Here is a 22,012-nt window from a genome sequence, read left to right on the forward strand (position 1 = left end):
CTGGGTCCAGCCCACCCATTAGGAGTGAAAGCATGGTGTCCTAAATGGTGTGGGCACAGCGAGATTGAACGGCTGACTGTATTTGGTTTACGTCATACTTTCCATTTGTCCAAAGGCAATTTTACGACCATTTTTGACTGGTTTGTCGAGCGCTAAATTTGATAAGACAGGTATCAATGAAAAGCTGCCGCAGTACTGATTATTAAAATATAAATTATATTCTGCTCATGGAACTGGAACCCCCAAATTCAACCACGATTTTTGCGTTGTGATCGAGTTGAACATTGTGAAACTGTCTGGCTATTTCTGAGCTGCATAGTCTCGTTTTGCCAGACAGTCTTGTTGCGTCAATGTTCTTAAACAAGCTAACCTTCCCAGGACTCTTCCATGCGAGTTGGTAACATTAAAGCCACCTGAAGTGACGAAAGTCCTCCGAAAATATATCGGTAGACTGTGAAGGAGAAATGATAGTTGGGCTACTAAATAGAATGTGTTGAGAGGCAACACTGGAAAAGGATCGGGAAGAAAATTCTTTCCGCAATGAGATCGATGGCACTGGCGAAGTGATCTCTTTTCATGATGCATGGAAGCCGGTTCGGCCCTCCAAAGATCTCGAAGCTCTGAACACCTTTTGTGGATGACTGGCAACATTCTTTCCCTCAACGGCTACTGTTTGAAGCGGATATTTCCCTGATTCGCTGGGCGAGAAATGAACTTAGGAGAAACTTAGCTGGCCTGAGTTTGGAAGCACTGTTACAGTGCAAACGATTTAAGTCTATTCAACAGCTGTAACAATCTGCTATTGAGCGTGTTTGTTAGGCTTTTCTTTTCTTTTTGCTTATTGGCACCGATTCCGATGGATACGGGACATTTTGTGGTTTCGTTTGATATTGTTAACCTATGGAATCGTTAGGTTTTTTCTTCTTCTTATTGTTTGTTGGCACTGATTATACGTGGATGCTGCACATTTTGTGGTGTCTTTTGACAAACTAGCCCAAATAAAGCGTTTTTGTGACTAATTCGAGGCTGAAACTATCTATTTAGAGGACAATGCCAAAACTGCCAAAAATAAAAATCGAAAAATGCCAAAAATAAGTTATTTTTGGCAGTTTTGGCATATGCCAAAAATAACACGGCCTGCCTATATAGGTGTAAGAAGTGGACGTTAAGCTGACTGTTGGCATCGCTGCCACAAATATGCGATATTTGTCGGTGTTCAGAACAGTTGGCACTAACTCTGAAGTCAGCGTGCCATTTCACATGAGATACACAGTATTGTCCCAGTAGCTTGCAGTTCGGAGGTGTATATAGGTTAATCGCAACGCTATACTTACCATTCCGAAAATTGTATCCGACATCGTCACGTTATATTCTTCGTATACACACATTGCTCTCCTTATAGATCAAACTATATACTTATGTTTCGTATGGAGTATCCAAGGCTGCGTTACAGGAGCCTCTTATTACAGATCATACATTTGTGGAGAAATTACTCGGATAGATATAGGAAGCGATATCCCGAAAATAGGTAGCAGTGAACATGACAATATGAATTAAATCATTTATTTCTTCCTCAACAAATTATCATATCAGCAATCAGCATCAATAAATGCCGATACAACACACTAGAACAGTAGGCCTACTTCCCAACCTTTTTCTGTTCTTATCGTCCAGGTTTAATTGCGGTCCCAAAATGAGTTATGACCAAATGAATGAGAACGTCAAATCAACGCACAATTCGTCGCGTGAGTAACGAGTTACACCAGAGGCCCACAAGTGACTGCAAACGAGACAGCACCTATGCGTATTTTACATCGAACGAAAAGGGGTTCCGGTTATAGCTTTTGTCACGCCAATTTTTGGCTGATTATAACGACAAATCGAGCGGGATTACTGCATTTCCCGTTCAATGCTCGCAAAGCCTACGGAGGAAAGAAATAATTGCAATTCTCAGGCTTACACACTAACACACGGCCGAATTTTGCGCTCAACTTAATATGACTGTCACGAAAATCTGGCTCGCGAATTATTGTGAGCACAGCAGGAACGCGGCCTACGACGATTATGGGCGCAAATATACAATTTAATTTTGAGAAGGAGAACCTATATTTTCTCATCCAAGTTCGTCCAAGTATTTGGCATGTTTGGCAAATTGATTAGGAAACATTAATGTTAGGAAATTATTCTCGGCCCATCTGAAATAACTTGCCATCGGTTGGGAAGCGGTGTCTCGAAAAAGCCTGGAAGTGGGCCGTGCTGCAAGTCGGCAGCTACGGAATCGAAAATAAGAAATATTGGCCTGGTGTAAATGACCATTGTAGTCGACAAACACTGTAAATACCACAAACAGCAACACATACATTGCGCTAGGAAGTAGAGTCTGTTACTTGGCACAGAGAAAATGTGAGAATCTAGCGCCATCAGCCACGTTCATGAAGCCGTTGAACTTGTCGTTTCGGTTCGGAATGTAAGCGATTTCACCATGACCCTTTTGTCGGATAGGATGATCCAGGAACCAGTCCGGCTCGTATGAAACTTTTTCTCCATTCGGCAACAGCGGGAATTTCCGGTTTACACTATGCTGTAATACATCGTGTAGGCTATACAGTACAGATATAGTAAACATTTTAATAATACTGGTAAAAAAAAGGAAAACAATTGGCAGACAATCTAGGAGTGTTTTCTGGGATTTTCGAGGTTGCTGATTACTAATATGACATTGATTTTTCCAGATTCACTCTATTTAAGAATATATCCATACCCATAAATAAGCCAAAATTAGCCTACTGTATTTACCCCAAAATATTTCGCCTAGTAGGAATTGAATCGTGTTTTATAGCGAGCACAAATATATAATTGACTTTTTAAAACACTGATGTGGTCATCAGTTATTCAATCAATCTGAACTTGGCCTGGTGCGAGATCTTTATATGTTAAAAGGGAAGTCTGTCAAGCATAAAAATCGTACTTATTCCCAATAGAAAATATATTATCCCCTGTACCAATTGGTCATTCTACCACGATGAAAGAGGAGTATAGAGCTATCAAATATGTTCTTGAAAAGCTTGATTGGTATACTAATATGCGGCTCATATCTGTTGACTTTAAAATGATCAGTTTTCTGCTGGGTCATGGAAATAGGTAGGGTATAAGGGTATAGGGTATAAGTATCCATGTTTTATACTTTTGTGGGACAGCAGGTCAAGAGTGGCGCTAGAAACACTGGGCAGAATGAACTATAGTCTTCAAGTTAGAACTGCTGCGCAATCAGTGAGCATTTGTTACCCAGAGACATAATTGAAAATCACAAAGCACCCAACTACAAACAGTTGGTCCAAAATTCATACATGCACGGGGAAAGCTCGGACTATGAGCATTAACGTTAAGTTCATGTTCAGTCATCTTGCTATATTTCCTGATCATCTTGGTGATTAGAGTAGGGAGAGAGGGGAAAATTCCTCCAAGATATCAAAACAACAAAAGAAGGATATCAGGGTGGATGAGATAAACATATGAGGGCAGACTATTATTGAAAACGTTCTAGTAACTGGCTGATATTACCTGACAAGCACAAATCGTACAGCAAACAATTTCATTTCAAGATTTTAACTTGTTATTATTATATTTCCAGTGAATATTTTGACTCAAAATAGGTGCTCTATATGATATGAAACTGATTTAAATAATGCAACTTTATTTCAGTATTTTATGTAGGTTGAAGATACTTATATATCGCTGGGGTTTAGGTACGTGATATCCGTGAAAGTCTTCGTCTTCTTTAAATTCAATACCGCTAAAATTTAATGATGTTACTGTATTATGATTTAAAAGTATATAAGAGTGTACAAATCACAATTAGATTGAATTCTGAGCTAAATTTACCCCCAAAAGAATCATAAAAACAAGGCAATTGCTAACACAGGCATGATGAAACTGCATCACACGCCAACTATTCAAACTTTTATAATACGTCTGAACTGTGTTTTATGTAACCCTTAGAGCGAGAATGTGAGATTTTAGCCACAATTACCCCTGAGTTATCTCCGAAACCTGCATGAGCCAATTAAAGAAAAAGCTGTCATATTCGGAATCAGTGCCCTTCCGAATCCCCAAAACCACTCTTACTTTGTCTGCTTAGAAATAAGTGTTGGCATCTGTAAGATATTCACTATGTAATGTAAATGTATTAAAACTAGAAGCTATATAGTAATATATAGTTATAAGCCATTTAATAAGATATGACTGACGAAAATGCAGCAACGTTCCAGACTCACATCATATTCAAGTGCTGTCAAAAGCATCTCCATTCGATAATGATTGGAAAAATAAAATCTGATCGCCGATAAAACACTGCCGGAGGAAATGACGGCAAGGGTGGCACCTTCCGACTCGCATTCACTCATCGCCTCTTCTTTATTAACTCCAAGCGGTGATTTCATCACGAAATAGCAAACGTCACCGGACATAACCCCGTCGACGCATTCGGGTGTCGCCATAACTGATAATGTAAAAACTCACTCAGTTGCATTTTAGCAAAGAGGAAACATTATAGAGCAAATTGTTCCTTAGTAGGGCTGGGAAGAATCGAGTGCCCGAGTGATTGCTTGACTTTATTATGAACCCGGGTTACTCATACGCTGTTACGTAATCACGGTACATAAATTAAATAGACTTCAAAGTGAACGCATTTCCGGTACCATCCATACAGCCTGTAGTTTTAGTTTACGCATTAACATTGATGAATGGATTTTATGATCTAAATTCCAAGGATCTTTTCGCGGTCCGCTCATAATCGCGTTTCGGGCCGCATTTGGTATGGAGGATGTGGAAAGATTGGATATGTAACTTTTATGCGATAACTGAGAAAATATCGCCAGGTATAAATTCCACATTAAGAATCCAGTGGTGTCTTTTCGACCATAGTTCGTTACACTTTGCGATAATGCTGTAGGAGTGTAGGGCATCACAACCGAAATGTCCCATGCACTAACGTGCGTGACTTTGCTCTACACGTTTTGGATGGTGTGATGCGACCGATCGATGTTTCAAGGCTTCCGCGCTTGGACAAAGGTATGGAAACTATTAGGGATGGTGTCAACACGAACCTGAACCTCATCACATCACGTGACGTTATATTGCTAATTCCAACCCTACATTACCGTGAAGTGATATATATAGGCAGTGTATACTATACCTAGCCACGAGTCAGGCCACATAATGCCACAATACTGAAGTATATATTGGGGTTCCCATACGTACGGATTTGCTCTCCATTTACAGGTTTTTGAAAATGTTCTCGGAGGACGCCTAAATGTCCTCTTTTTTGAGATTTTGTAGTATTTTTTGGGAATTTTGTTAAATATTCAAAATTCGACTGAGATACACTAAATCAGCACTGAACTAACGCTCCGGCGGCTATTTCGGGAGCTGAGCCGGAAAGTTGACCTTTTTTTGTCAACCGACCACAAAGTTGGAAAAACTAACCCTTGTTTTCGAGATTTTCCTCCGGTATTCTAAGTTTGAAAATTTTGAAATAGTGTCTTGCTTTTTCGATTCCAAAATATGGTAACACTAGTATATGTTGACTTTTTAAACGTCGTCAACTGCTGGAGCATTCTTGAATTTGTGTGATTTCGAGTCAAACTTACAGCAGATAGTCACTAAATATTCACAAACGGAAAAGTGGATATGTCGAGCAAACTTTTGTAACCAAGCAGGTAAAATCTTTGAGATTGTTGAGGTGCATGCTCGTTTAGTGTTGATTTTTTATGCTGACAGCGCCATGTATAGAGTGACCCGCAGTTGAAATGCAATAAATTACAACCAAAGATGTTATAATGACGTGAAAATTGTAATATATGAAAAAGGTTCACAGTGCAGAGCCTACCAAGGTTCGTTTGTGAACGCGAACCTCGAAATTTCCGAGGTTCGCACACAGAACGCGAGCATGAACCTCACGTTTACACCATCCCTAGAAACTATGATACTTTTTGATAAATATAAGTATAAGTGACTCGAATCATTGCAATTAATATTTGATTCAGATTGCGCATCATTGCGGCAAGATGTGGGTATATGAATATCAATGTAGCATGTTCCTTTGACTGCTATTACCTATCGGTGTATAACAGGGGTGGGCAGACCTGCTTCATACGCGAGCCGCATATCAAAAATGTTAGTTTTAAAACAGCAAAAATACAAAAATTCCAAAATACAAATCTATTACGTCACAGTGAAATGTTGGATATCGAATTAGGTTTATTATTGTGTTTGTGATACCTGCGCTGCAAGGTGTTTGAAATCAGGTTGATATGACGTCAAAGCAGTGCGGAGCAGTTCGTTGAAGTGCTTATGTATGAGCATTTAAGTAATATTTGACCTGGGTAATGTGTTTACTCCGTAAATATCTGTCTTCGTTGGGTAGCTTGTGGCAAAGTTTTGGCGTTTGATTTCGTAATAACGTTTCAAGTTACTAGACTTGTAATTATTGAGCTAATATTGACAGATAAGGCCTCCATTATCACGGAATGCAAACTGTTCCTCCCATTCTGTTAAAAAGTTCTTTTTTTCTCTTCATGCTTTCTTTTCCTGCAATTATCGCTCAACGACATTTTCTCTGTAGTTATTACTATATAGTATTTTTAACACGAATGGAAGAGTCGTATTCAACATTATTAGCCCGGAAATTATTGTGTCATGTTCTACCGCGATAGTTGATTATTGAACACATCATTGATTGATGACCATTTGACCATGCACCATTGTTGTGGGTGAAACGTTTATTTGAATTCGATTCGAGAGCTAAATTGACATGTTCTAACCATGTAATGCTAATGCTACTATTTATAGTCAGGTTAAAATTTTATAGCAAAATAGCGAAACGCATGTGCAAGCATTGAAAGAGCCGGATGTGGCTTGCGAGCCACAGTCTGCCCCCATGGTGTATAAGATCCGACGTAACTTAAATATTCCACTTACCGTGCGAGCCAACAGCCAGCAGGATCATCGCCAGATATATCTTCATTTTTCTACTAGGTGTGTTGTCGAGTCTGTAGTGCGAATCCCCTCTGTACTACTCGATTTTAAATACCTTCCCGGGGACGCAATTCCAGGAAATGATGTCATGTGAAAACGCGGGTAGGATGTTGCGAGAACGGACTTCACGTCCGGACGCAAGCCGCGGAACCAAAGAATCAAGTCCCAATTGCACGATTCTCCGTTTAAGTGTATACATTCCTATGTGTGGTGTGTTGCTGCTAAAACGAGTGATGGAAATCGACACATGTATTACGAGTAGAACGAGTTTTGTAACAACACTTGTGTTGCATAGCCTACATTTCCTAGCTTTGGGATTAATCTATGTGAAATAAAATAGATCAAACCTCAATCGCCATATAGAATAGATTCCATTTGTAAATCTAATGGCGGAAATGGGCCATGTAGCACGGCTGAAGTTTTGTTTCATTGGATGACAGACTTTAACATATCTCATGTTAGGTCGCACAATGAAACTCCCATTATAGGAGGCCGCGAACTGAAAGACGGCTTGGAAGCATCGTCGCGGTAGACTATGTTAGTACATACCTATAATCAGGGCCGTAACAGCAATTCGTCAGGCCCCGCCCAAAACGTTGGTTTTAGGCCCCCCACATAGCGATGATGAACCGGACCTCTGGGGGGCGTAGCCCCCCAGACCCCCTCATCCTATCCGCTGTTTCCCGTTATACTTGTCATCTAAATTGGGCGCCTTTGACTGGCCCAGCTTTTCTCGCCTAGACTCGCAAAGCACGAAAATTTTTTATAATTAATGATTGAATCGGCCAATATGATCGGGAATTGCATATATATTGCTATTAATTATATCCTCGCACTGCTCACGTAATCAGATTTACAGGTGAGGTGTGTTTGAAAAGGTAGGACTCCTCAATAATAATTAAACACCTTCGGGCGTATACCCGTTGGCAGGATCAAAACAACACTTCTTCAGGCCCCCCCAAAAAACTTGGGTCCTGGGCTACCATAGGGTGATAAACCTGCCCCCAATCACGTTGTTCGCTTTTGCCACGAAGTTTGCTGCACTGTGTAATGAGCCAGCGCGAAGCGCGGAAATTTTCGATAAATCATGATAAAATCGATCAAAAAGATAGGGAATTGCATATCTATTGCTATCAATTTCTTGTCGTCTCTGCTCACGTAATCATACCGGCAGAGTTGAATGAGGTGTCTTGGAAACTGTAGGGCTCTTTGATATGACTCTGTAACATGATGTTATTTAGTGACCTCCTGTCTGCTATATCAAAATATATAGAATCGCATATAATTGGCATATGGCATATGGCATATAATTTTTCCCTGCGGGATGGTATTTGTCTTGTGAGGTTCAGAGTGAGTTTTCTCGCTGCCGATCGTCCTGGCCCACTTCTTGGAGTCGCATGTTACATGGCCTAAAACTTAATATGTCTTGGTAAATCGTGGCGCGGTAATGGCCAATGCCGACATGCCCATTTCTATAAATCTTGCGTATTTTTTCTTGGGGGTAGAGTATACTAAAAATTCAAGACATAAGGCAACTTGAAATCGCGCGTAGCGCGAAAAACTTTTGAAAAAGTTGCATGAATTTTTCAAAAATACTCTATAATTTATGCTAATTCACGAAATAATTTTGGGCCTCCTTCGAGCTCGGGCCCCCCCAATTTTGGGTTTTGGGACGCGGCAGTTACGGTCCTGCCTATAATGTACCAATTCGAACTGTCCAATATTGTACATAATACATTTTCTTGACCTGACATTTGTCGTTTTTTTTGTCAGAACAGTTGGCAGATAATGTTAAGTCTGCATGCCCTTGCATTGTCACTCTTACCCAAAAAAAAGTGTGTATTTACACCCCAAAGGGCCGAAACCAGAAGCTTATACCGCCGTCATAAATCCTACGTGACTGCGTCCATTGATTTCACTGTCCGCGTAGGTTAACCGGAACACTATACTTGCAAACATATCAAACTCGGAAATTAAATCTGACATCACCACGTTACATTCTTTGCGTACACACATGACTTCCAACTCCCCTTATGGATCAAACTATACCAATCTACATATGCTACGCCTGGAAGGCTGCGTTATAGAATCCTCTTATTACAATTCATGCGTTTATAGAAATGTTTCGCGGGTACATATTGGAAGCAATTGCCTGAAAATAGGTGACAGTGAAAACAGCGGAATGAATTCAATCCTTTATTTCTTCCTCAGCCAATTATTATATCATCATCATAAATAAATACTGCTACAACACAATAGAAAGTCCATTACTTGGCACAAAGAAAATAGAAGAATCTGGCGCCATCGGCGATGTTCATGAAGCCATTGAACTTGTCGTTTCGGTTCGGAATGTAAACGATTTCACCATGACCCTTTTGTTTGATAGGATGGCCTTCGAACCAATCAGGCTCGTAAGGAACTTTCTCCCCGCTCGGCAACAGAGGGAATTTCGGGTTCGTCCTATGCTGTTATACAACGTATTCACGTATAAGATATAGTAAACGAAAATGCAACCGCGTGTTAGACTCACATCATATTCCAGTCCCGTCAAAATCATCTCCATTCCGTAATCGTTAAGAAAACGAAAGCTGATGGCCGATAAGGCTCTGCCAGAAGGAATGACTGCCAGAGTGGCACCGTCCGATGCGCATTCAGTCATCGCCTCTTCTCTGGTAACTCCAAACGGTGTTGTCATCACGTAATAGCAAACACCGTCGGCGCTAGCCCCGTCCTTACAACCGCTTGTCGCCGTGACTGTAAATGTAAAATCTCAATCAGTTGCATATTATCAAAGAAGAGATATTAGAGCAACATGCAACTTACTACATAGTGGTATACGACAAAATGTATATTTAAACTGAAAAGTTTATTGATTTCGTTATCCCCTATTACAGTGGTCGGGAACCTATGGCTCGCGAGCCATATATGGCTCTTTTGGGTATAAGATATGGCTCCTTGCCAAATATTTATTTATGTACTGAATTGACCAATATTGCAGCGACTTGTTGGTAAATTTTCATCACGCCCAGAATAATTATTCTTGTGGCAGTATAAACATGTCTTTGAGAGGTAAAGACAATGCCGTCTTCAGGTTTAGGGGCTCGGACCCCCTCTTTTCAAAATCATCAAATTTAAGTTACTGTCACGCCGGCGGCCAATATCACTGGCGAATTTTATGTACCCGACTCGAAATCTTGAATTGTGCAATATGTTGATTAATCAAAGAGCATAGCAGATATGGCGTTGCCCCTTTCAAAACACAGTTTTCAAATAACGTTGTCTTCCTGATCTACGACGCGAAATGAGCTGTACAAACAACGCCATAGCTATCCACGTTCTTGATTGGCAAGTATAGCTCTGTGTAGTACCGACGATAAAATTTATGCGTGTAGCGCAACGTTATTTTACCGCTGAATACTCTGAGAATTGAGAAGTCGACAACTATTTAGATTTTCGGAATCAGTGTGACAGTCACATTCGATTAATATCGGTTATAATAAATTCTAAGCTTCTTATGATGAATTGCGTTATTAATGTAGAGGCTTGGCCCGTCTGTTCTTCAATTCTTGTTTCGAGCTTTATTTTCGAACAGTAAATACCAGTTTGTACAAAGAAAAGATGGCGCACACGAATAATCCCATGTAGTGAGTTTGAATTAGCGCTACCATGACGTCACGAATTTTCAATTGTGACGTAACAGTTGATTGATATGCATGGCTCTTTGGGAGTTGAGATGGAAAAAATAGGGTCAATATGGCTCTTAAGACAGAAAAGGTTCCAGACCACAGCCCTATTAGGTTGAACACTTGAACAGTGCCTATGAGTCGGGCTGGGGAAAGTCGAATACATTGGTGATACGAATCGAGTGTTACAGGCTTTAAATCGAGAAGACTCTTCGAGAATCACTCATGATGACGTGGCTAAAGTGTCTGGATCGTTCAAATAGGTACCTTTTATGCGACCGCAGAGAAAATATTGCTACGTATGCGCCACCTTACGAATGATTTAGTAACTTTTCATATACGACCAAACTTGATGCCAAAGCTTCTACGTTAGGAAAATGATATCGAAATTAAAATACGTTTTGATAAAATAAGTATTCGTGGAAAGCGCCGTACAATCTTAGTACTAGGAAAAATCGGATCTTAATGCCCGACTCGAATCATTGTAATTGATACTCGATTCGGATTCGAATATTCGTATCATATTGCCGGTGTACGATTCGGCATAACTTCAATGTTCCACTTACCGAAAGCCACAAGGATCATCGCCAGATATATCTTCATCTTTCTACTTTGTGTTTAGTCAACGAAAGAAAACTGTTGTGTGATTACTCGCGATATTACTCGATTTTAAATACATTCTCGGCGACTTAATTTCACGAAGTTATGTCATGTGAAAACGCGGGTAGGATGTCGCGAGAATGATTTCATGTCCGGATGCAGGCCGCAAAATCGAACAGCCAAGTACAACTTACACGCTTTTGCGTGTAACTACATACAATGCTATATATGCGTCGTGAGTCGGAACAAGCACGAGAAATGTGAATCGACAGATGTATTTCGAGCGGTGCGAGTTTTGTAGCATAACTTTTCACCTTATATGTCTCTGAGTCGATACATGATTGCCGAATTTTTGTAAATGAACTGTGCGATAGCATAAAGCAAATCAGATTGCCATAGGCCAGGAGCGGGCAACCTGAAACGGCCCGCGACGGGATTCTCAGCGGCCCGCAGGCAGATTCCTGTCTTACATGATAATGTGGCCCGCGGCCGCAATCCGTCACTATTTGCTTACTACGTCAAATTATGGTGACTGCAAGTTATTCCTAATTTCCTAGTTTTCCTCGATTCTTTGTTTTCGGTTTTTATTCACATTAGAAGCATGTTATGTTCAGTCTCAAAGGGCCTTTCGACACTTTTCCCTTCAATCGCGTGCCTTGTCGCATGCCTGAAGATGGATCGAAGTGATATTTTGGCTGATAAGTGTAATGTTTATGGGCGGCACGGACAAAAATAATAGTGATTGTTATGCGTCACAGAATGAATCCAAGTTTGCCAACCTGAGACAGATAGCTATGAAACTATACTTGTTGTGTTCGGGTCTACAATCTACATACATTTGCGATCAAACATTCTCGACCATGGCATCGCTGCATTCCAATCTAACTGATGTTGACGTGTAGTCTTTACTTGGGGTTTCTAAGTATGACATGCAGCATCAGTTCCAAGAACTTGTTGACAACTTTGATCGGCCACAGATGTCTCATTGACTTCAACAGCTCTTGAAGTAGGCTACATTGCATTAATAAATTCATTAAGTGGTGTTTTGGTTTCTATGCTTTTAACTTGAAGTTTACATTAAATACGCGTATTCCTTGTAAATAAGTGGATAAATATGCTATTAATGTATCGATTCTGGAATTCGGACCGCCAAATACTTCATTTTCTCCTTATCAGGCCAGATGCTGGAATAGTTGCCCGCCCTGTCTTATGCCCTACGCAAAAGAATAGACTAGATTCCACGTACTTATACTCACCTAATAGCGTATGCCGGACACGTAGCACAACTGCGGCGTTGCTGCTTTGGATAACATTTTTTAAAAATCATATTAATAAGAACATGCAGGGCGATATATTTATGCTGTGTGTAGTATATCTCTGCGACTGCATGTCGGATTATCGAAATTTTAGAGCAGTTTTTAAAATATAAAGTAGGGCCTTGCAGAATCGAGTACCGGAACGATTCGAGTCTGAATCAAGTGTTCGAGTTTCACTCTAGATGACGTGATAGTATGAATTGTGTGAAGAATTCAATATGCACCTTTGGTGCGACCACAAAGAACGAAATGCCTGCTCCACGCCCCATTAAAGGTTATTTGGCATTTTCCGGCAGTAGGCTACCTGTTTACTATACGTTGCGACAATGATGCGGATTTTGATAACGACTGCACAATGCACATTAGGGCTCTTCAAAAATGACTTTTTTTCTCAAATCGTACTGGCTACTTGATAAAATTGTTACGTTACCTAATTTAAGCCTACACACAAAATTTGATTCAATTCCAGCCAGTAACCGCTTTGCTACAAGAGAAGAAAGTTTCTATTTATTACATAAAAATAGATAATAAAAAATTTGAAAATTTCCTGTTCACCCCATGAAAGTGTTAGGCTGTCTATAGAAACGATCCTCACCAAATTTGGTTTAATTCCAACCAGTGGAAGCGGAGTTATTGCCGTCGAAAATTTTGATGTGAATAAAATAGTATTTACGGTGAGCGGAACTATAATAAATAAACGAAGAATCGGTCACGGTAAATACTATTTTATTCAAATCCAAATTTTTCGACGGCAATAACTCCGCTTCCACTGGTTGGAATCGAATCAAATTTGGTGAGCATCGTTTCTATAGACAGCCTAACACTTTCATGGGGTGAACAGAAATTCTTTATTATTTATTTTTACATATAAATAGTAACTTTCTTCTCCTGTAGCAAAGCGGTTACTGGCTGGAATTGAACCAAATTTTGTGTGTAGGCTTAAATTAGGTAACCTAACAATTTTATCAAGTAGCCAGTACGATTCGAGAAAAAAAAGTCATTTTTGAAGAGCCCTAATGCACATATATGTCATTTAGGCCTACACTAGCGTGCGTGGCTATGTAGACAACTGTATCTTTTGTATGCTGCGATACAACCAATCGATATTTGCAGCCTTCCACTACAGAAAATACAGTATAGAAACTATAATTGTCTTTGATATATTATCTCTTACTGGTAAGGAGCGCATAATTTCAGTACTCGAAAGGATCATCTCTCGCTATACCCGGCACGAATCATTAGAATTATTACGCAATTCATATCCGAGTACTCCAGTAATTATGGCCAAAATGATAGAAAGTTTCCGTTGTTTATGATGTGCCAGATCTGGTAAGAAAGGTGTAGCGTGTACCGGTTACCGGATTTCAAGTCTATTATCTCAACAGCGCTAGCAAGTCACCATTATATCGTGTATAAGCACGAATGGGTGATGTCATGATAACAGTATCGTGTCTTTGCGTCGTTTCAATGCCGAGTCCTATACGCAACAATACGTTTGCAGCTACAATACTCACTGGGAAATCACATCCCAACGCGCCAGAATCGTGCATGAGGTTGTCAAACGAATCGATCGGATGACACCAAACATGACTCAATCACGCATGTGAGTGTAGGTGGATATCGAATTAGCGAGATGACACGGAACCCTGTATTCCGTCGGCAATTTGAACCGCGCAATCCGGTGTATTACGTAATCATGACACGATATCTTGAGTGCAGGCCGTAGTCTTTCGTCAGGTGGTACACGCCTCTATGGTATGAAGATCTTTTTCATACGAATCGACCGGATATACATCGAAGACTTCAGCACACCTCTCTCGTTAAGGGTTATTGTCGAAATGCTCTATAGCAGAAAAACAACAGATTCAAGTGATAGCCAACATCCCAATATCTATCGACACAGTAGGCTTTTATTCGAGCACGACCGATACCGGACTTTCCAGTTGATCCTGATACAACCGATAACTATCGCCTTCAGCGATAACGCCGGTATATAGTGCAGGGATGGTGTGAACGTGAGGTTCCCCTTCGCCTTCTGGGTGTGAATTTCCGAAATTTGGAGGTTCACGTTCGCAAACGAACTTTCGTAGGTTCTGCACTGTGAACCTCTTTGATATATTGTAATTTTACGCGTAATTTCACGACAACTTTGGATGAAATTATTGGCAAAAATTTTGCCTTCAGACCACTCTCTGCATGGCTCTGGCATTATGGAAAAACACTCAGCACTAAACGAGCAAGCACCTTGCCAAGTTGGAAAACTCATTTGCTTGGTTGATAGAGTTTGCTCGAAACATTCAGCTTTCCGTCAGTGAAAGTTTAGTGACTCTCTGCCGTGAGCTTAGCCCACACTCGCACAACATCAAGAACAATACGCACTACATGTATCTAGTCAGCGAATTCCGCTTATTCCACCGATCAATTATTGAAATCAACGAAATTGATGCAAAGAATGAATCGTTGTCTAATGACAAAATGTAGGCGTACTGGATCTACGTTGATTGATATGTTTATTGTATCATAAAAACCAAATCTTTCCGATTGGGGTGTTGAACTTGTTTATGAGGTAATATCTTCAATATTACTATTCAATTCTATATTGAAGTTCTGTACCTCCAAGAAGCTCTTTGAGGTAATATCTGTAGCAAGTATAGAAACCGGTTTTCACTCTGATCAATATCTATCTAGCAATATAGTCTGACGCCTAAGTATACATTACGGTCTAGCCTAGACCGTTAAGACGTAAACTTATGCTCCTTTGCAATTCCTCGTCGAAATTGTTGTTAAAGCGACGGAATGCACTGATTTTATGAAATCATTATAGCATTTGATCGTTCCAGTTTATACATTTGGTGATGCGAACGAACCAGAACCATTCAAGGATTCGCACCGTCCCTAATATTCAGTCGATATTCATGATACGTTAAGGTACGTTTCCAAAACTTCCTATAGCAATTATTTGAACAGCTTTATACAGCCAGTGACTGTGACATGCATGCATACATGAAATAAACTCTAGACGGGGAAAATTCATCGCCATTGTCGCCGCGTGATCGTATAGTATGATTCTCGGCAGTAGCTCGTTTCAGGGTGTTGTAATGTCATTTGGGCTCCCCGTCCCGTAAGTTTCTGTTCTTACAGCATCTTTACAAAAAAGCTCGGGATACAAGGAAAACGAATGAAAATATGTATCATACTATCTGTTCGTACACTGACTTACTAGAGTCCTAACGTTATATGCATGGTTTGTCTTGAGCGGTTTAAACTTTAAAGCAGTGGTTCTCAAACTTATTCGGTGTCAGGGCCAAATTTAGAATTTCAGAGCACGGTCGGGGCAGCACGAATACCAAGGCAATTAAACGGACCCAAAATGTCATCAAAATATGAAAATTGGCATTGCTCCGATCAATCATTTGACGCCATTGGCCATTGTTATGGTCATTGTGTTTCTGCGCTCCCATTGTTCAGAACAGTCGACCTTTGGAGGCTATTTCGGAGTAGTTTTGTTGCCCTGGCGAGATTTAAATTTTCATTTTTGGAATCAGTGCGAAACTAGCTTTCGATAAAGACCGGACCTATTAAATTATGCGGACGCTTCGGTCGTGAGCTATAGGACTACCAATTATGCTGCTTTCGGGGCGATTTAGTGAGTCAGGTTTTATCGCCTAGACGGGCAAGCGCGAAAATATTCTGTAATCCATGATTGAATCGGTCAATATGATCGGGAATTGCATATATATTGCCATCATTTTTTATCCTCTCTCTGCTCACGCAATCAGTTTTACAATTAGAGCCGAGGGAAGCGTGTTTGAAAAGGCAGGGCCCCTCAATAATAATTAAACATCTTCGGGCGTATATAACAGTTGGCAGGAACGAAACAGCACTTCGTCAGCCCCCCTCCTCCCCAAAAAATCAGTAAACTTGGGTTTTGGGCTCCCATAGGGTGATAAACCTATCCCTATCACCTTGTTCGCTTTTGCCCCGAAACTAGCTGTACTGTTAAGTGAGCCAGCGCAAAGCGCGAAAATTTTAGATAATTCATGATAAAATCGGTCAATATGATCGGGAATTGCATATCTATTGCTATCAATTTCTTTTCCTCGTTCCTCAAGTAATAAGATTTACTGGTAGAGCTGAGTGAGGTGTCTTGGAAACTGTAGGGGCCATTATTATGATTCCGTAACATGTTATTTCGTGACCTCCTGTCTGTTAGATCAAAAAATTATAGAATCGCCCAAACATAGGCTTCTAAAACTATGAGACGCACACGATTTCAAATTGGTATTTCTTCACTGGAATATAATTTTTACCTACGGGATGGCATTTGTCTAGTGAGGTTAAGATTGCCAAGACAGTATTTTGTATATGTAACGACGCTTTCGGTCAGCATAAGGGCAGTCCTGTTCGGCCAAGGTTTTCTCGCTTGGTGCGTTGTGGTGCGGTAAAGGCCAACGCCGATATGGCCAATGCTCATTTCTATAAATCTTGCGCATTTTTTCTTGGGGATGAGTACCTAAAAATCAAGATATTTCGCAGCATGAAATCACGCCTACATAAAAAAAATTGAAAAACATGCATAAATTTTCCAAAAAATTGGAATTGGTATTGGAATTGGTTTGGCGTGCGGCAGTTACAGTCCTGATCTTATCTATATCTATAGCTACTGCCTACTTTCCTGCAATCTTAATTAAAAACTCCTGACTCCAAGCCAAGTTGGTGTATTTTATAAATATAAATTTAATTTTTTGTCATAACTCGATTTCTTAGTATTTTTGGGGCCGCAAGAAGGCTAGCTGGGGGCCGCATGCGGCCCTCAGGGCCGCGCTTGGGAATCACTGGTAATGAAGCCTCTGATTATTACACAAGTATATATTCAATTGATTGATAAGAAGCCTATCACCGAATTCGATTGAACAAAGCACGAGTACATGGAACCAAGGCTACGGGATCACGTCGTTCGTCGGTAATACATAACACAGCGGTTCCCAAACCTTATCATCATCATCATTGTGGTGATCAGCAATTAGGCAATAATTACTTTCATCTGATTAGTTACGTTGTACAGATACAGTGTCGCCTTATCGTTACCGTGTCATTCTATTCTCTTCTGTTCTGCTGTCAGTTGTGTTCTATGTTGCTTAAAGCCACATTGGTTACCTTTGCTTTAATAAAGCCTCAGTTAGTTATTCAACGCAATAGTCAGTTTACGACAATTTAAGCAACATAGAATTATGGCACAAAGGATTCTGAAACCAGACAAGCTTGATATCAGTCCGGACTCCGCCTTTGCTGAAAAACAGTATAAGCATTGGAAGAAGACCTTCGATAATTTTCTTTCATCATTTGATCAAGATACACAGATCGACAAGTTGAAGATCTTAACAAATTTCGTGTCGTCGTCTGTCTATTCTTATTTTGAAGAAAGTTCGACTTACGATACCGCAATAGAACTTCTCGACAAAATTTATATCAAGCAAAAGAACGAAATCTTCGTCCGCCACATGCTGGTAACCCGTATTCAGAAGCCCGAAGAGACGATCGAGGAATTTTCCCGCGCCTTGGCAGATCTAGCGAAAGATTGCACATTCAAGACTCTCTCGGCGGAAGATCATCGCAAGGAGTCCATCCGTGATGCTTTCGTTACTGGTCTCCGATCAAACGTTATCAGACAGAGATTATTAGAAAGTGACGGGGCTGTAACCCTCGAAACGGCGATCTCAAAAGCCCGCTCATTAGAATTCGCTCAGCGAAGCTCTAGTATCTATTGCAGCACTCCATGTTCATCTGTCGGCGTCGAACCGCTGGAAAAATCTTTGAATCCCGAAGTCGAACTATCATCCACAGAAACTCACAATCGACTCAACGCAATGAGCAAAACAATGAAACCTGATCGGAAGTGCTTTTTTTGCGGTCAGTCATTCCACTCCCGATATAAATGTCCAGCGAAACGGAGCGAGTGTGGCTATTGTGGAGTCCTAGGTCATTATGAAGTGGTTTGCATGAGAAAGGCCACCGACAACAGGAAAACAGTAACTGCAATGATCTCATACTTCAGCGCCATCGGAGTACCCAAATGTCTCATAAAAGCAAGAATCGTGGTTAAGATCGGCTGCCACATAACATTTGCTTTAATCGACTCCGGTTCCGCGGAAAGCTTCATAAGCACTGGATACGCCAACGAAATTGACCTGAAATCCACTCCGTACTCCTCTACGGTTACATTTGCTTCTAAATCCCATTCCCGCAAGATTGAAGAACTCTACAGACCGGACATTCTTGTAAACGAAACGAAATATACGGAATTCCCACTTAAAGGGATGGAAGATTTATGCGCTGATGTGGTGCTTGGTCTCGATTTCATGAACTTGCATAAACGGGTCATTTTCAATATGGACGGAGATAAAGATACCTTGGAACTCCCTCGAGATCAGAAGTACAGTGTACTGTATGCGGAGTTGCTCAAGCGTGTGTCGAAGCACCGCAAATTTTCAAGTTTATGACACCGAATTGTAAACGATTGCCACTAAATCCAGAAGATACAGCGAAGCCGATCTACATTTCATTAAAGCGGAAGTTGCGAAACTCGAGAAGGAAGGAATCATCGAGCCGTCCTCATCGCCTTGGCGAGCACAGGTTCTTGTTGTAAATGACGGTCGACACAAGAAGCGCATGGTCATCGACTTTTCTCATAGACGGTCAACAGGTATACCTTACTAGACGCCTATCCTTTACCAAGGATCGATGACCAAGTCAACAACATCGCACGTTTCAAAGTTTTCAGTACGTTAGATCTGAAGTCCGCGTATGATCAAGTGGCACTATCACCTGATGATCGTCCGTATACGGCATTCGAAGCCGCTGGAAATCTTTACCAATACCGTCGATTGCCATTTGGAGTCACCAACGGGGTTTCGGCATTTCAAAGAATAATAGACAACGTCATAAAAGACAACAAGCTCACCGGCACATTCGCTTATCTGGATAATATTACTGTTTGCGGTATGGATAAGGACGACCACGATCGAAATCTCGACGCGTTTCTCAATGCCGCTCAGCGATTCAGCCTCACTTTCAATCATTCGAAGTCGATCATCCGTTCTACGGAAATAGACTTGCTCGGTTATCGCGTGTCGCATGGCGTGATCAAACCGGACCCAGAAAGACTAAAGCCGTTAATCGATTTATTGCCGCCACGCAACAACCCAGAACTAAAACGAGTGTGTGGTATGTTTGCCTACTATGCCAAATGGTTGCCTAACTTTTCCGACAAAATCCGTCCTTTGTATTCAGTCGAAAAATTTCCGCTTTCCGAAAACGCATCTATCGCATTTAACGATTTAAAACGCGAGTTAGTTGACGCGTCTCTTGGTAGGATTGACGAGACAAGTCCGTTCACAATGGAGTGTGATGCTTCCAATGCTGCTATTGCAGCTATCCTCAGTCAAAACGGTCGACCGGTCGCGTTCATGTCAAAAGCATTATCGCCAAGTGAAATACGCTACTCCTCTGTTGAGAAAGAAGCGTCCTCAATTATCGCGGCAGTTCGTAAATGGGCTCATTGTTTACATGGCAGACATTTCACTCTTGTTACTGACCAAAGATCTGTCGCGTTCATGTTTGACGGCAAATCTAAAGGTAAAATCAAAAATACCAAAATCCAGCTGTGGCGTGTCGAACTTGGTCAATTTTCGTATGATATCGTACACAAACCGGGGGCACTGAATGTTGCGGCTGATATGTTTTCGCGGACCACATCTTCGTATTGCGCATCGATTTCACCCTGTGAGTTGGGTTCTAATCTAAATCGCATACACGACACTCTGGGTCATCCAGGAGTCACAAGGCTGCATCATTTCGTTCGTTCGAAAAATCTCTCGTTTTCCCTAAATGACGTCCGTGAGACCTGCGCTCGTTGCCGCATTTGTGCTCAAATCAAACCAAATTTTTACAAATGCAATCCGCAAGTGCTTGTGAAAGCAACGAAACCTTGGGAAAGAATCAACGCAGACTTCAAAGGGCCTTTGAAATCTAACAAATCCCCTTTCATGTTCGTTGTCATAGACGAATATAGTCGTTTTCCGTTCGCCTTTCCATGTCGCAACACTTCCGCGCTAACCGTCGTTTCGTGTTTGTCGACACTATTCGCTGTTTTTGGACTTCCGGGATACGTTCACAGTGACCGAGGCACCGCTTTCGTGTCCAATGAAGTCAAGGATTATTTACATTCTCGCGGGGTTGCAACTAGCTTCACTACGCCTTACCACCCAACAGGAAATTCGCAGTGCGAACGCCTTAATCAAACATTATGGCGAACTATCAAACTCATTTTGAAATCAACCGGAGTCTCAGAATCATGTTGGGCTGACGCCCTTCCTCATGCGCTACATTCAGTTCGATCGCTACTTTGCACGTCAACTAATTCAACACCACATGACCGATTTTTTTCCTTTCCAAGAAAAAGTATGGTGGGGAATAGCGTGCCATCCTGGCTATTGACACCGGGGCCAGTTTTCTTACGCAAATTCGTCAGAAACAAGGGCGATGAACTATGTTCTGAGGTCGAACTTCTTGAAGCCAACCCGACTTACGCACGTGTTCGTTTTCCTAACGGCCGCGAGTCAAACGTCTCACTCAACGATTTGGCCCGTTTTCCTACTGGAGAAGAAACACCGTCGACTAATCCTGAAACGAAACAAGCTGAACCTTGTTCTGTTGATATCGATGGCCACGAGCCAAGTCGCGAAGTTTCTAACGTTGAGTTGAAGTCATCTGATGAAGAGCCTCAAGAATCTAACCATTCAGAGGATGCACCAGATGATTCGAGTAGAAATCTAGACGTCGAGCTTCGGCGTTCAACTAGAGTTAGGCGCCAGCCGGATCGGTATGGTAATTTTGTTAGTCATTGATGTTTTTGTGTCATTCTTATATGTGAATTTACAAAATGAAAGGGGGGTAGAAAGTGGTGATCCGCAATTAGGCAATAATTACTTTCATCTGATTAGTTACGTTGTACAGATACAGTGTCGCCTTATCGTTACCGTGTCATTCTATTCTCTTCTGTTCTGCTGTCAGTTGTGTTCTATGTTGCTTAAAGCCACATTGGTTACCTTTGCTTTAATAAAGCCTCAGTTAGTTATTCAACGCAATAGTCGGTTTACGACAATCATCATCATTGGTTTATTAGCAATTTTATCAGTTCAATACACCACAAAAAATGCGATACAATGAAAAGAAAGGAAGATGTCGAAGCGACTAGGAGTTGTCTGTGGAATCGGACACCCACCTTGGCCTAGGCGAGGTAAAGAGGAGGCATGCACACTGAATGAAAGTAAAGAAGATAGTATAGAAAAAGGAAGCGACAAGAAATAGGGCGGCATG

General features: G+C 41.1%; 3 protein-coding genes across 3 annotated transcripts; 1 reads left to right on the top strand and 2 right to left on the bottom strand.

Annotated features, from left to right (window-relative positions):
• Positions 1-1,549: 1,549 nt before the first annotated feature.
• LOC145444416 (uncharacterized) lies at positions 1,550-7,116 on the bottom strand. The gene is made up of 3 exons (XM_080322405.1): positions 6,979-7,116; positions 4,275-4,498; positions 1,550-2,581 (listed from the first exon to the last, which is right to left on the bottom strand). The coding sequence occupies exons 1-3, from the start codon at positions 7,022-7,024 to the stop codon at positions 2,384-2,386; spliced, it is 468 nt and encodes a 155-aa protein (XP_080178531.1). The 5' UTR covers positions 7,025-7,116; the 3' UTR covers positions 1,550-2,383.
• A 2,104-nt stretch (positions 7,117-9,220) lies between these two features.
• LOC145444417 (uncharacterized) lies at positions 9,221-11,436 on the bottom strand. The gene is made up of 3 exons (XM_080322406.1): positions 11,285-11,436; positions 9,566-9,789; positions 9,221-9,500 (listed from the first exon to the last, which is right to left on the bottom strand). The coding sequence occupies exons 1-3, from the start codon at positions 11,319-11,321 to the stop codon at positions 9,303-9,305; spliced, it is 459 nt and encodes a 152-aa protein (XP_080178532.1). The 5' UTR covers positions 11,322-11,436; the 3' UTR covers positions 9,221-9,302.
• A 6,429-nt stretch (positions 11,437-17,865) lies between these two features.
• Positions 17,866-19,134, top strand: LOC145444151 (uncharacterized). The gene has a single exon (XM_080322073.1). It carries the CDS (start codon positions 17,866-17,868, stop codon positions 19,132-19,134), a length of 1,269 nt encoding a protein of 422 aa, XP_080178199.1.
• Positions 19,135-22,012: the final 2,878 nt, after the last annotated feature.

The sequence above is a fragment of the Botryllus schlosseri genome, chromosome 8 (assembly GCF_051294905.1).
Source record: "Botryllus schlosseri isolate E-star chromosome 8, Bs_hap1, whole genome shotgun sequence".
NCBI classification, from domain to species: Eukaryota; Metazoa; Chordata; class Ascidiacea; order Stolidobranchia; family Styelidae; genus Botryllus; species Botryllus schlosseri.